The following is a 16,579-nucleotide window of genomic DNA, read 5'->3' as shown; positions in this document are numbered from 1 at the left end:
TACCATTCAAAAGTTTGGGGTTGGTAATTATGTTTTTGTAAAAAAGTGTATTACACTCACCAAGGCTGCATTTATTTAACAAAAAATACAGTAAAAGTAGTAATATTGTGAAATATTACTACAATTTAAAAAAATATTTTTCTTAATATATTTTAAAATGTAAAGATGTAAAATTGTGTATGAATCTAAATTTGTAAATGTAAAATTACTGTGCTGCAAAAGCTGAATTTTCAGCATCATTACTCCAGTCTTCAGTGTCACATGATCCTCCAGAAATCATTCTAATATGATGATTTGTTTCTCATGCCTAATATTTTTGTGGAAAATGTAATATATTTTTATATATAAATTTATTGCGTCTTCGCTTAATAAAAGCATTATTTTCTTTACCTTCAAGAAACCTTTTTTTAAGTGTACTATGTAACCAACCCAACACAAAACTGCTTCCTAAACCCACTCAGACCATTTATGAAAACTCTGGTATTGACATCAGAACCATGAGCTCATTAACATATAACAGCTCATGTTTAAACAACTATTCAGTAGCTGACCGCGTGACTATACAACATGGAGATTAGCCCATCATAAAGGATGCCATTTGGAAATCTTTGAAGTACAATAAGAAAAACAATAGTAGAATATGGCACATTTAATAACCTAATTACAAGGTGACACTTATTTTTGGTTGCTGTGGACACCAAATTGAATATATGCAAGAAAAGAAGTGCCCAGAGAATGAAAGCCGGTACAACAATAACCCAGTGTGCCAAGCTAATGATGTGCACGCTCAATCTAAATGAGGAAATAAGTAGCGTTATCAACAGGGAAACATCTGCTCGCACAAGAAAGTGTTACTACACAGATTGTCTCTTCACACACCCACAAACACACGTAGCAGCATGGACGACATTATCAGCTCGTTGCAGGGTCAAAATCAACAGCATCTCCGACAGGAAACACTGAATTTTTACCTCATGCAACAGACGGAGAAAGGAAAAATAAAGAGAAGGGAAGCGACTGACATCTGATGTGCTTCAACTTGCAAGGGAAATGATGATTAAGCTTTTTGGCGATAACCATCAAATGCTTATCTCAGTCTTACGATGCAAAACTGACCACAATGCATCATGTTTCAACCCAGAGATGAATGGCTTACGCCGAGCTTTTTTGAAGAGCGCGCAATGTACATCAATTATTCAGAGGGAGTGAGCATGTTTCCATTACAGATGGACAGCTTTATGAAAACTATGGGGAAAAATCTCAAGTATCTAGTTTGATTTCAATTTACAATGTAATTGCAATTTTTCAGATAAAAATTGTGATTTAAAATGCAACTCCATGTTTGCTGTGCTTGTCTGTAGGGCTGCAAAATTTGGCAAAAAAATTATCAATATGACTTATAAATTATTATTTATTTTTATTAAATAAAAAAAATAAGAAAAAATATTATAATTTATTTTTAAAAATAATTTATAATAAAAAAACATAAAAAGCTTGACTGTAAAAAAAGTACCAATATGACTTTAAAAAATATATTTTATTATATTATATTTTATTTTTTTAAATAATTTATAAAACATATTGTTGTTTATTATAAAAAGCTCCAGGTTTGCTGTGCTTGTCTGTAGGGCTGTAAACTGGCAAAAAATGTACCAATATGACATAAAAATATATATATTATTATTTATGTTTATTGAATAAAAAAATAAGAAAAATATAATACTTATTATTATTGCCTTTATTAAAGAAACAAATATTTTATTAAACTATTTAGTCTTCATTCCTTCTTCCACAGGGAGCCCGTTAAGCATCTCCTTTGTTGTCAACAGGTTTATAAATGCTAGAATACCCGGGAAAGATATCCGTTAGCGTTCCTATTCATCTCAATGCAGCTCTGGAAGTATGTGACATGGAATCTACAGCTTTTTGAGTTCTAATCTGCTATAAATGTGTGACTAAAGACACTATACTTACAGGAAAAGGACATCATAAACCCAAAACCTTCACTATTGGCTACCCTGAGCTGTGACGTCAAAGGCTGCAGGCAGGGAAATATAAAGTCCACAGGGTTGTTTACCTAAGATGTGGTTAAGCTGGTCCAGATAGTGTTTCCCAGGGAAGATGGGTCTATTCGAAAGCATCTCAGCCAGAATACAACCAACCGACCATATATCAATGGACTTAGTGTAACCCTGAGAGAAAGACAGAGATATAAGAAGATTGCTATCAACATTTAACATTTAGGGGGGGGGGGGGGGGGGGGGGGTATAATAGTAATATGAAATGGCAATCTTAGAAGTACCACAGTACATAAATATGGTACCATATCAAGGTGCCATGGCAAATGATGACAGTTTTCATTTTTGTGCGAACTATTCTTATTAGAAAAAAAGCATTTTTATCGTTAACTATTTTTGTTAATTAAAATGGAAACGCAACAATTCAGGCTCATATGTTAACATCAGTTAATGCATTAACTGACAACGAACAAAATATTTCCACAGCATTTATTAACCTTTGTTTATGTTAGTTAATAAAAATGTTCATGTTAGTACACAGTGCATTAACTAATATTAACAGATACAACTTTTTATGCTAAGATCATGCTAAGATATGCTGTAGAAGTATTAGTGTTCATTGTGAACTAACGTTAACAAATTAAACTTTATTGCAAAATATAAGTATTAGATATAAAACTGAAAAATAAGTTAAACCTAAATAGTATTAATAAATGACAAAGCACATGATAACATTATGAAAAATTACCTAAATTAAAATGAAATACAAAAATATAGAGATAAAAGCTAACAGTAACAATCCTAAAAGAACAGTTTAAATTCAGCATTAACATGTTTTTACATGTCTTCTAAGCATTTGAACACTGAGTAATACTTCAGGAGAGAGAATACAAACATGGCATTAATATGCAGACATTGCCAGAAGCCTGAATTCATTTCTTATGAATACAATGGCTGAACACCAAACTGTCGCACAGAGCTACCAAATAAACGCTTGAGACAAAAACGCTGTTAACCAGACTAAATCAAATCTGTGTTTGAATGATCAGTCCAACAAAACTTTGAAAGATCAACGGTGATTTCTCACCTTAGAATTGAGCATAATCTCTGGTGCTCGGTACCAACGTGTGGCTACGTACTCCGTCAGGAAGCCGGTGTGGTCATGGTCTGGATCGGCCACCCGGGCGAGCCCAAAATCACAGACCTAAGATGAAAAGCAATAACTCAGAGGTTACAGACATATGTGAGTATCCAGCGTAATCCTAGCTGAGCCTGCTGTGACTTTAATTCAATAATGGTATGGTGAAAATGAAGTTAAAGGTTTAAGGGCAGGGCTTGACATTAACACCCGGCAACCTGCCAAATGCGGGTGGATTTCTTTCAGCAGTGGCATGTAACAGGTTGAAATTTATATTTATATTGATTTTTTTTAAGCATTCTGAAAAAATAAACTAAGTGCAATCTAGAGTTGTCAAAAATTTAGATTTTGAAATGCATATCAATAGTGAAATACTCAGCTGCAAATACTCATTTGCGTTTTCTCGCTCTCTTATCTCTCTGACAGCGAGTTGACACACAAACCCTCCCCCCTCATTTCTTTTGCTCCGGATGAATATTGTTGGCGTTTCAGGGCTTGAATTTCAGAGTGGGATTGCACATTATTTTACTCATTCCTGTAGATTTTGTGCTCATGCCCAAAGTGCGCGCACATAAAGCCACCTCTCTCTTTTTTCTGCTGCTTATTGCGCTTAAACAGTCAAATACACACAAAATAAATGTCAAAATGTCTTAGCAAGTTTTCACAGTCAGTTATATTTTAGAAACACATGTGTAACACATGTGTAACAGTATAATGGATCCGTATCCGGTCTTAAAGTGACAAGAGCCTAAAATACCTGCTGCCACATTATCTTACGAGATAATATCTATATGACAGTTTTCCCCCATGGTATCGATGTCAAAATTGTGGCCAGTGAAAATGCTGAGTGGCTAGTAATTTTGGAAAACCACTAGCCACAGTGGCTGGTGAGCAAAAAGTTAATGTCAAGCCCTGTTTAAGAATGTTATTTTTCCTTTGTTAAAGTACATCTTACCATACTATACGACTATGTCTGAAACCGCAGAACAGTCTAAAATGACTACATCATAAATAATGTTGAAGAAAAAAAAAAACAGTCTTAAGTATTAAGCCTAAATTTATTATACAAATATTTGATCATTTTACTTAAAGGTGCACTATGTAAAAACAATTTCAGTAAAATATCCAAAAGCCACTAGGCCAGTATTATACATTTTGTTCATTTGAGTACTTACAATATCCCAAATGTTTCCAACTATTTGTAAATCGTGAGAAAATTGGTATTTTAACCAAGGAAACGGGACGTGTGTGGGAGTCGCCTGTCAATGGCGTCATATCTGCGTTACCCTAGGTTTACCGTTTTATTTTGCAGAAACACTTTACTCCTACTGCAGTGTGAACAAGAGTCATAGCAGCCGCCGAGCGAACGCACAGAGTAACGTCATACTTTTACACACGCTCAAATGTATCTAATATGATAAACAGAGCTGCGTTACCTCATACTCATGACTAGAAAAGCGGAAGTGGCGCCGGCGACTGTGTCATAATAAAAGTCCCGCTGCTCGTGAGGCGTGTGTTGCCTTCATCTTATTAACAAATCGCTCCAGCGGCCTTGCTCAGCTCCACAATACTCGGTCCTGCTCTGCTTCATACTACAGTAACGTTAATAATCGCATCCATGAACATGATTTCTGCCAGAGTCCTATCCCGATTCTTTTCCACCGGCTGTGAGGTGAAGACCACATGTCCCAAGATTCGTGGCATCAGCAAACTACGCCTTTGTTTTGAATAGGCGACCTCTAGCGGACGGACCTTTAATTTCATTTAATTTTTTAGTTTTAAAGTTTTTGTGAAATGGAATAGCTTCATATTTAACATTTATAGAAAATAATATTAGTAAAATGGAAGTTATGTGCTTTTTTGGACAACCGATGGGTGCAGTGTTCTGAAAACATTTTTTCAATTCCATTTGGTGATGCAGAAATCACAGTTCATTGCGTTTAAAAATGACATGATGGCACAGATCTGCAATGTGCTTCACCTTGAGGTCGCAAGTAGTGTTGAGCAACAGGTTAGATGGCTTCAGGTCTCGGTGGAGAACGTTTGCCGAGTGGATGTACTTCAGGCCTCGCAAGATCTGGTACAGGAAGTAACAGATGTGATCATTGCTCAAGTGCTGCGTCTTCAACAGCTTGTATAAGTCTGTCTCCATCAGATCCTGTACAATGTAGCTATGGTTTATCAATGTCAAGGTCAAAAACAAAGCTTGGGGTTAAGAAAAGGTTTCATATAATTTAAATTCATGCTATATTCACACACTTAGACCGGATATCTTGGCATGTGCAGCCAGTTGAAGAAACATTTCATTTAAATGTGAGAATCTTCTGAACCCTTTTTGTACTTTAAATCAGATTTCAAAATAATCCATGTTCTTACTTTCACCATATGCAACTTCAACACAGTCTAAAATGATCATCTAGACTAAGGCTCTATGTACATCTGGATCACAATTGGACGAGGCAGACACATACCCTGGTATTTTAATCCGTCTTTGTTTGAGGGGAGGATCTATAGGCGGGTAAATGCAACTTTCGACCTAATGGACAAAAGCTCATGCAATGTACGTATGAACGCGCCCAGAGATGCAAAAGCATACAGAGAGCTTTTGTCAGGAATCAGGAATGGTAGGAGAAGATTGAGCTTGGTACGTTTTTCGTCTTCAAGCTAAACTTGGGACTGAAAGTTTTAATCCCGGTCTGGCTAGTGCGCTTACCATAATATTTACACATTAGGTCAGTAAGCGGAGAGTAGATGGTCTCATTTCTTTTGCTCCGGATGAACATGATTGGTGTTACAGGGCTTGAATTTCAGCGTGGGATTGCACATTATTTGACTCATTTTGGACAAACGACAAGTTCAAACCCATTCACCCACATGAGCGTTTACACTACGAAAGCATTTGCAGTCTAATGAGTTTTCAACTACCTCTGGAAGTGGTCGAAAGTGGACAAGCTCAACCTATTAGACCCTGTTTACACCTGTATTTAGTGTCGTTCACTTGTGATCCGATCGACCAACTAATAAAACGCATCTTAATACCAGGTGTAAGCAGGGCCTAAATGTTATTCGAAAGATTTTTGGGGTTTTATTCAACTCACTACTTTTCAAAAGTTTGGGTTTAGTCTTCTTTTTTAAACAAATGAATAGATTTGAGCAACAATGCATTAAATTGATGAATAGTGACAGTTTTCAGCATTGATAATAATATGAAATGTTTCCTCAGCATCAAATCAGCATATTAGAATAATTTCTGAAGGATCATGTGACACTGAAGACTGGAGTAATGATGCTGAAAATTCAACTTTGCCCTCACAGGAATACATTTTATTTATGTTACTATATTATTTTTTAATCAAATAAATGCATTCTTGGTGAGCATGAGACTTTTTCAAAAATCGTACTAATCCCAAACTTTTGAACTTTAGTGCATATGCTAGTTAATCCTAAAAACTGACCTTTTTTATATTTATGATTTATTCCTCAAAAGTACAAAAATGTAAATGGAATCACTATAGAACTGGAACATCCTTATAGAACAGAGTCAGAACTAGTTAGACAGCTCATAATTCCAATGCCTACCAACAATGGTAAGTAGTAAATCTTTGCTTATTTCAGGCTGTGACAAACTAAAATCTAAAAAAGCACAAGGCTATTTAAAACAACAACAACCACAACAACACAAAGCCTTTTGATATGTTCTGTAATACATTTCAGCAGGACATACAGAAGCACAAGAAAGAAAATGCTGTGTGTTTCTACTCCCTTCAACAGCAGCTCTGGCATGATGCTAATCACACTAGAACAACACAGCGATTAGATCATACAAAACTACTCTCACTATCCACACGCCTACCGACTATTGATTTCGGTCCTAAAATTAACTCTTTACTAGAGATTTTTGCATTGTCTCATCCTACACAGTTGGAAAAGATCGTTGTATGTGCCAGAGGCCGTATTTTCAGCCTGAACATGTGTATATTTAAAAAGCTGAACTGAAAAATTGAATGAATTTGAATTTAAATGCATCTTAATATCTCTCTTTTTGCTTTAATGATGGCAACACTTGAACTGATAAACATAAAATCTGATGATCGTGTTCTCCAGCATGAAAAAAAAGTGTATAATTTCATATTTGAGGTCATAACTTTTCTGTTTAAATGTTTCAAAATAAACCCATTTCCAGGTTAAAATAAAAAGGATACACGTCTTTCATCTGGTCGATGGTGGGTGTGCGGATGATGTCATTGATGCCGATGATGTTCTCGTGCTTGAAGCGGAGCAGGATTTTAATCTCACGGAGTGTGCGCTGACAGTAGGTCTGGTGCTCAAACGGACTGATCTTCTTTATCGCCACACGCACTTTATTATCACGATCATACGCTGAGCTGAAAAGAAGCAAAAGAGGAGACATCATCAGATCAAGCATCTTTTTTCTTAAACCGGGCACACACTGTACGATTTATAATAGTCCTTAATGACTGTTGCTTGTCAGACTGTACAAACATGATCCCCGCTGTAAGCCATGTCACACTGTAGGATCTCAGTTATCAATGTCAGACTGTCCGGCAGTCAAGACTCATTAAAAACACTCATCCGGAGTGACTGAGCTGCATTTACTTACGGCATAGAAATTGTGGATATCAAACAAAAAGCATTGATTTTGATCATGGCTTGTCTTAAAAAAAAACAGAAAAACAGATGATGTGTGTGGAGCAAGTGGTGTTTTTTTGTTGTGTCACACATAGCATCGTCAGATTCTGTGTTCCTACTGGTTATTGATTAGACGCTGTCGTAGAAGTCACACTACAGGATTGCACGTCTAAACTTTTGCCAGAATTTCATCAGAGGTCAAATTTGATCGCAATGGTCAGTAATCGGCTGTCGAAGAACATGTCAAACTACCGATCAAAGACTTTAGATTTCGGCCTAGGACCCGAGTAATCTTTTAGGATTCTCAATATTTGACTCAGGCGGCCAAATCGTACAGTGTGAACCCGGCTTTAGTTACAAAACATAATAGTTCATTAATCAAAGAATAAAAGAAAACTGCAAAAAAAAAAAAAAAGACACTGGAAAAGACAATGTGAACGTAGATGGACTTCAATTTTGGGCACTTTTGCTTCTGTGGACATTTAGAAAAGTTGCTTTAAAACGGTTACACAAAAATGTAAATGTGGACAAAGGGTCGTGGTGGAAATGAATGATGCTTGAAGGACTTAAGGATGGTCAAAACGTGTGTAAAAAAGGATATAAAATTACTTTCACGCAATACATATTAAAAATGCATCAACACTTGTTTCATTAGTTAACATTGCTTAATGTATTAACTAACATGAACTAACCATGAGCAAGACATTTGTTTACAATATTTATTCTTCTTTGTTAATGTTAGTTAACAAAAATACCGTCATTGTTTGTTCATGTTAGTTTACAGTGCATCATTAAAAGTTGTACTCATTAAAGGGTTACTTCAGCGATTTAGCATTAAGCTTTGTATCAGTAGAAACCCAGTAGTATATTCAAACTACACAACAAAAAAAAAAGGTTCTATATGGCTCCAAAAATGGTTCTTGGCTCGTAATCATAGGGGAACCTTTTTTAGTGCTATATAGCACCAATTTTGGTGCTTCAGTGGTTCTTCAGCGGTTCTTTGACTAAGGTTCTTTGACTAAGGTTCTTTGACTAAGGTTCTTTGACTAAGGTTCTTTGACTAAGGTTCTTTGACTAAGGTTCTTTGACTAAGGTTCTTTGACCTCTGAAGAACCGCTGATGAACCACTGAAGCACCAAAATTGGTGCTACATAGCACTAAAAAAGGTTCCCCTATGATTGCGAGCCTTTTTTTTTTAGAGTGTATGGTACTGTCCCCCCTCATATCCCCCTGAGACGAGAATTATGCATTTTATTTCTGGAAAAATCCTCCGATGACGCAAATATCGTCATTTTGCACCATCGGAGGATTTTTTGGCCAGAGGCTAAAGACTACAGACACTAGATGGAGCTGTTCCGCGTGTTATCAACCCGTCCATAGGGGAGAGATCTCAGTCACAGAATGTAAATGCGCACGGCCGCTTGGCTCGGGCATTAATAACGGAGCGGTGCAGAGCAAAGTAATTGTTTCAACTTTTCAATAAATTCCTATGAAAGTTAAGCTTCTATATGCGATATGAAAACGCGCCAGACTGGACACGCGCCGTGAATGACAGCTGCGCTTACCTCAGCTCTTCGCTCGTGATGAATGAAATCTGACACTGCTGCGTCTGTGCTTTCGTTCGGCTCACTCACATTTCATTGAAAAGACACGTTCAGTTTTTAATTGTAGTGTTCATTCTCTAACTGAACGAAATGATTGTATTATTATGAAGATCAAAATGGCGGTGAGTAGGGAGTGGCCTCGTAGGGCAGCGAAGCAAGTGCATTCTGGGAGTTGTTGTCTTTCATCCACATGAGACAAAAATAAATTTTCTATTAAAAATAATTTCACATTTCTACTACATAAATGACCAGTTTAAATACACATTCATCTTCCCAGCGCTGAAGTACCCCTTTAACATATCAACAATATAACATATTGGTAAATGTTGAAATTAACCAACTAATATTAATAAATGGTGTAGAAGTATAGTTCATTCTTAGTTCATGTTAACTAAAGTAGTAAACTAATGAAACCTTATTGCAAAGTGTCACCACAATGGCTTATGATTATTTCACTCCGTTTAGATTTATCATAGATTTTTTTATTTAAAGTATATCTTTTTATGATGATTCATATTTTAACCATTTGAAAAGTTGCAAAAACATAAATGTGACCTTCATATAAAAGAAAAACATAACTAAATAAATAAAACTTTAAAAAAAAGGAATAATAATTTTAAATTATATATATTTTAAGCACTTGAGAAGTTCCAAAAAACATTTCCAAGACGGTTTTAATGTGACCTTTAAGTTAACCAACTAACCAACTTTTCAAAAGTTTGTGCGGCCGAGTCTGTAGCCATTTTTAAAAAACACCTAAAGACACATCTATTCCAGCAGCACCTAACCAATCAAGAATAGCACTTATCATTCTATTCATTTTCTGTCTGTCTAATTTATTTATAAAAAAACAATAAATAAAAAAAATTCTGTCCTGTTTGTTCTGTGCTCGATTAACTGAGACTTGTTACAGCACTTGCATACTGCTGCCCTTGACTGTTCTAGTTGCTTCTTTTGCTCTCATTTGTAAGTCGCTTTGGATAAAAGCGTCTGCTAAATGACTAAATGTAATGTAAAAGGAATAATAATGATGGATATTAATATTTTGAGCATTTGAGAAGTTGCAAAAAACTAATTAAATTAAAAACATTAAGTTAACTAACAAGTTTTCAAAAGGAATAATAATCATTTTAAATGTTTTTTTTATATTCTAATATTTTTTTAAGAACATTTTGAAGGAGACATTTATATAAAATAATCAGTTATTTCAGTATTTAAAGTTATTAAATAAACAAATAACTAAAATAAATAAATAAATAATTCTGTTTCCAGTCAATCAGCCCTAACCTTCAGCTAAACATGGCTCTGCGTGTGTCACTGCAAAGAACTTGATGCCATCTCATCTTCATCGTAACCATGACCTGATTTAAATGGTTTCCCTGAACTCTCTGCACTGCTGACACATCGTTAATGCCAAATCTGTGTCAGGTGCACAGATAATGCAACATCCGCACCATTTCCTCTTGCACAGCAGAAACATGGTCAAGCAGGTCACAAATTATGACGGAACGGCTGTATTTAAACTTGCATTTTTCACATCATGGCTCAATATGTCTTTTTTTGCCGTCGTTGCTGACGCAGATTTCGATCTTGACAAGTGTAAAGTTCACGGATCAAGCATCTGGCTGGCACTGTACACCACACTCTAAAAGGGCAGAAAGTGGAGAAATTACGCAGAGGTTAAGAAAGACCACTAAAGAGAGAGAGAAGCAGAGATGGAGAGACATGGCAAGATAGCAGGGAAAAGAGAAAAGGAGAGGGGCATGGTTTCCACGGAGACGGACGGGCGAGACTTTGTGGTTAGGAGTTATACAACAGGCTGTTGCCATGGTAATGTGAAGGAGGGGGGCGGAGACAGGCAGAACGTTCGTAGTGAATTTACACAATGCTCTGACAATGCCAGATACCCTTGGTGCGAAAAAGGAGGGGGAAAAAGACGCTCCAATGGCGTGCTGTCATGCCACCAAATAATAAAGATGTCTATAAATAAAGCAGGGTCTGCGTGGAAACTGTTGAGGGGAATGACTGCTGCTTGTGAACATCTTGAAGATGTATTGTAAAACACAACAAAAACTCCCCATTTTAGTGTTACTTGTGTGTAAACCCTCGGTGTGGTGCAGCAGAAGGTCTGTTTGAAACGCAACTGGACAAGAAGGCAAAGCAAAGCCACTAAAAAAACACTTAAAGTATATAAAGTATAACGGATTTAACTTATTAACACTGTGAAAAAAAAAAAATCATAATAAATAAATAATTTAATTAATTATTTATTTAATTATTAGACCATTACAATTATTTGCATCGTGACTTCATCATGACTATTAAGCAAGCACATTTCTTTGCCCCAAATTCTCATTAACATAATGGGTCCCAAAAATTAATTTTTTTTTTTTTTTTTTTTTTTTAATTAGCAGACGTTAAAATGGAAGAACAACAAACATCACAATGCATAAATACTTTTATTGTTCATGAGAATGAGATAAATTGCATTAAGATAATGAGAACTGGGAGGAATGTGCTTTCATTTCCAAATTAAAATAAATAATATTAATAAATTAATAAATATTTAGGCAATTCAATAATTAAATAAATATATAGGCCATTAAAATGTTTTGCATTGTGACATTTTCATAACTATTAAGTAAATTTTTTTACACCCCAAATTCTCATTACCATAATGGGTCCAGAAGTTGTTGTTTTTTAAACCATATTTTATTCTAATAAAATCAGCAGACATTAAAATGCAGCACAACCGATATTACAATGCATAAATACTTAATTTAATTTTTTTTTTTTTTTTTTGCAAGAATTAGATGCATTACAGTATTGAGAAGGAACGTGCTTCTTTAATTTCCAAATTAAAATGAATAAATAAAAGACAATACTAATAATTTAATGAATACTTAAGCAAGTATATTACCATAACAGTTCCAGAAATATATAATTTTCTTAAACCATATTTTATTCTAATAAAACCAGCAGATGTTAAAGGCAGTACAACAAATATTGCATCAATAATCCATAATTTAATGTGGGGTTTTTCACATTAGAGTAATGAGAATGAGATAAGTTACATTACAATATTGAGATCTGGGAGGAATGTGCTAATTTCATTTTCAAATTAAAATAAATAAATAACGACAATATTAATAATTTAATGAATATTTAAGCAATTAAAAGGTCCCATGGCATGGCATCTTTCTATTATTTTATAATGTTTCCTGAGGTGTACTTATATTGTTAGTATGATTTTTACATGATAAAATGTCATCATTTAGAAATAAAAGGCATTTTTTCTATACTGATGTTTGCCCTCTGGCTGAATGCCCTGTTTCAAGAGGCGTGTCTGCTGTGAGACTTCAGTAAAAACGGCCACTGTTGTGATTGGCTGACATCTTTGCATTTGAAATGAGTGGAGGGGGCGTGGTTTAACGAGGTCTAACAGGCACGAGCTGCTGCCAGAGAGACGGATGGACCTGAGTTCACTTCTCTTCAGTTCTCTCAGCATGTCTCAGTTCAGTGAACTGTTATAGTTACAGCATATACTTCAGGTTATTAGTCTATTTCTAGTCGGAGGGGCTGTCACTCATGTCAGAAAGTTAGTAACTCTAGTAAATCAGCGCTGACTGGAGACGCGAACCATTTAGAACGATTCAGTCTGATTTGGTGAACTGATTCGGTTCACTAAAAAGAACCAGTTCAAAAGAATGATTAGTTCGCGAACTGGACATCACTAATGTACAATGTATGGAGACGGAGCGATTGCTAACAAAGTTATTTATTGTAACTACTGAGTTGTGAGAGCGCTGTCTGTCAGCGCGAGTTTACCAGAGCTGGACAAACTACACAACTCCATTACTCAAGTAAAAGTAAAAGTACCACTGGTCAAATATTACTCCGTTACAAGTGAAAGTTGTAAAAAACTATTTTTACTTAAGTAAAAGTACAGAAGTCCTTGTTTATAAAAGTACTTAAGTAAATTTCCTTTTTTATGTCAATGCATTATTTTATTATTGTTGCATTGTTGTATGAATGCATGCTATATCCATCATGGTGGTTTAAGCCAGTCAGTGATGCTCTATCCGACATGCTAGCATACGACTATCTTGAACTCATTTAAATACTTGTATAAAGTTATAAAGCTGCTGTCACTTTAAGGCAGAATGCACAAATCATACACACTGATACACATCCGATATTCCCCCAACTGTTTACGTTCACTTATGACATAATCAACTTTGTTTACGTGAATACTTTCCAAAATGAAAATTTTGACATTTTGTGTGTTTTAGTCTGTTTAAGTGCGAAAAAAACACAAAAGAAAGCTGTAAGCAGTACTCGTGCTCTGGCATCTCAGAGGCACAAAAAACAAACTGAACTGAGTTCATCATCCATATGTCTATGCTTCTCTTTCTCCCCGACATTTACGTTTTTGAACATTTTATGAGACATTCATCAAGTTTATGCCAACGAAACTAATCTTTAATCTTTTCAGAAAACTGAAACTTACTTTCTAGTATGGCCATGGGTGCACACACTGTGCCGAGGAACCGTCTTCCTCCATTTTGCTATAAACTGATCAGTGTTTAAACATTTTTGGGAAATAATGACCCTACAAAAGTGATTACTTATAGGCTATTCTCAAAAAGACAAAAAAAATATCATCCACTGACTTGCAAAGCTGCTACAGAAACGACTTTTGACTTCGAAGACCTTTATAGAAATGTAGTGGAGTAAAAAGTACGATATTTGTCTTTCAGATGTAGTGAAGTTAAAGTAAAAGTTTCCTGAAAAAATTATACTTCAGTAAAGTACAGATACTCAAAAAGTGTACTTAAGTACAGTACTCAAGTAAATGTACTTCGTTACTGTCCACCTCTGGAGTTTACTGTGTTTGTATCTGAGAGTTCTGAATAAACACGAGTTTCAGTCACACCGAGTCAGTCTTCATCATTATTCTACCAACTTTGTAACACACGCAATGTACCACGAGTAAGTGTTGATTATAGCATTATGAAAAGTGTCAGTGGTGCGCATTGAGTACACAGCGCAAACAAAGACACAACAGTAGTAATCGAATGTAATCCAGTTTATTGTGGGGATAGCTGGCTAGCCTAGCCCGGAGACCCTCACGCTTACGCCCTTCTGCTTAATCTCGCGCCGCGTTTGGTGCCTCCGCTGTGGGCCAGATGCAGTACTGGGGGTCGGGGATGTTGAAGGCCGACCGGCCAGTGCAGCCCGAGCTTCGGCGTGCGTGAGGTTTATCTCTAAAGAGATGTGAGTCTGCCGATGTTGAGCAGAAACTCACAACTGTATGCACATTTTAGAACAGATAGACGCGACGAGAACGTACAAAAACACTGACTCACAAGATAGAAAACACGAAAACACCGTTCTGTCGGGAGAGAGAGAAGCCGCAGCGTGTGCACGAATAATAAATAATTAGCTACACATAAGAAATCACTGATCAGAAGGAACTGAAAAAAGACTTCTGTTTTCATTTGTACATCCAAACACTGAGCAACTGGCATGCCTCGCTCGTTTAAAAGCCATGATCTGTCGAGGACAAATAAATATAGCGTTTGCATGGGCGTGCCAGATTCTCTGGGCGGAGGAAAGGGAGGTAACCGTTCCTGTTTTGACGTCTTAACAGGAGACTTCAGGATTGGCTAGTCTTGCCTGTCATTTTCTCAAGGGCAGAGAAAGACAGCAAGAACTCGGTTTACACCGGTCAACATTTCTATCCACTTGGGGACAATATAGTAGTAATGAGTAATGAGACTGAGATAAGTTGCATTACGGTAATGAGAACAGGGAGAAATGCTTTATTTAACATCAAAATTAAATAAAATATAGATAAATATAGATAAATTAATTCACATCAATAATCATAAAAACAACATTTATAACCAAGCACCATTTTTGCCCCAAAATGTAATTACCATACTGTATTAAAATAAAAAGCATACATACAATGCATAAATTCTTGCTAATTTAAATGTAGTTATTTCTTACAGTAAGGAGAATCATTTGCATTACATTAATGAGAACTGTCATAAAAAGTCATAATGTCATAATGGAGACTGAATCCTAAAAATGACTTTCATTTGGTTTTGGGATGAAACATAACACTGACAGGTTCTCGGCTTCATAAGATTCCCCCATTTAGATGTGTTATGCAATATGGCATTATATACGGGTTTAACATGCCTATTTGTGCGTCATAAGATCCCTTTTAGCATGCTTCTCCAAATGCTTAAAGAAAACAGAGATGCTTCTATTTCAATACACCTTCTGAGGGTGAAGGCGCTTCTAAAGGCTCGTCGAAATGGGGCCGGGACACCACAAGGCTGGATAATCCTCTCTTTTCTGTTCCTAAGAACGCCTGCACATTTACAGCTGTGCCAATAAGCAGCTTTTCGCATTCTATAAACCAGAAAATCTTAAAGACATTTACTAGGTTGAACGGTTTCACCATTCTTTGGAGACCGAACAAGCGGATCAAAAAGGCCTTACTTCACAAAACTAGCTTTTTACATTTGAAGGAGGAAATGTGATGGGAGTTTGCCAGGGCAAAAGTCATCACCACGATGCTACAAGAACCCTAGGGTTCTTAACTCAATTGCAAATAACTTTTTATGGCAAAACAATTCTATATAACACCGTGTCCTAACTACACACGACGAGATAAAAGGTATCTTTCCATGTTAATTAAGGGTTTTTGTCCTAGCCAGCCGCGACACGCGATTAATTATTTTAGAAAAGGTTTCCATTTGTCTGCGATGTTGTAGCGGGAACAACAACACAAAACATGGCAACAATAATCTCAGGTAATGTTTATGTCCTTTATTTAATGTTTCAAGCGTGTAATGTGACTTTGAATATCATTTAGAGCTCCCAGCTTTGTAACGCAAACAATGGATAATTCACCTCAGCTCTTGAAATTAAACCAATTGAAACAAGAATGTTGAAACTGTGAACAAACAAGTATATTCTATGACAAAGATTGTTATAGTAACTCAGTATGTATTTTTTTGTAATGTTTAAATGGTGTAATATTTGTGAATTTGATTATGTACTTATTATTTTCCTTGCGAGTGCTGTCAAGATTAATCTCTGGTGCTGCACACTTGCCGCGAGAGCCCGCCCACACACTGTTCTGATTGGCT

At 36.0% G+C, this 16,579-nt stretch overlaps 1 protein-coding gene across 1 annotated transcript in view; it reads right to left on the bottom strand.

Annotated features, from left to right (window-relative positions):
• Nucleotides 1-16,579, bottom strand: part of mapk1 (mitogen-activated protein kinase 1) — a 49,422-nt gene that overhangs the window by 10,652 nt on the left and 22,191 nt on the right. The window contains exons 2-5 of the mRNA XM_079816171.1: nucleotides 7,359-7,541; nucleotides 5,138-5,327; nucleotides 3,106-3,222; nucleotides 2,078-2,192 (exon numbers count right to left, since the gene is read on the bottom strand). Coding sequence (XP_079672297.1) covers nucleotides 2,078-2,192; nucleotides 3,106-3,222; nucleotides 5,138-5,327; nucleotides 7,359-7,541 — 605 coding nt within the window. The remainder of the gene's footprint in view (nucleotides 1-2,077; nucleotides 2,193-3,105; nucleotides 3,223-5,137; nucleotides 5,328-7,358; nucleotides 7,542-16,579) is intronic.

This window comes from Gobio gobio (genome assembly GCF_949357685.1).
Source record: "Gobio gobio genome assembly, chromosome: 4".
In the NCBI taxonomy this organism is placed as follows: domain Eukaryota; kingdom Metazoa; phylum Chordata; class Actinopteri; order Cypriniformes; family Gobionidae; genus Gobio; species Gobio gobio.
Note: the sequence above shows the minus strand (reverse complement) of the source record. Positions and strands in the feature narration are given on the sequence as shown.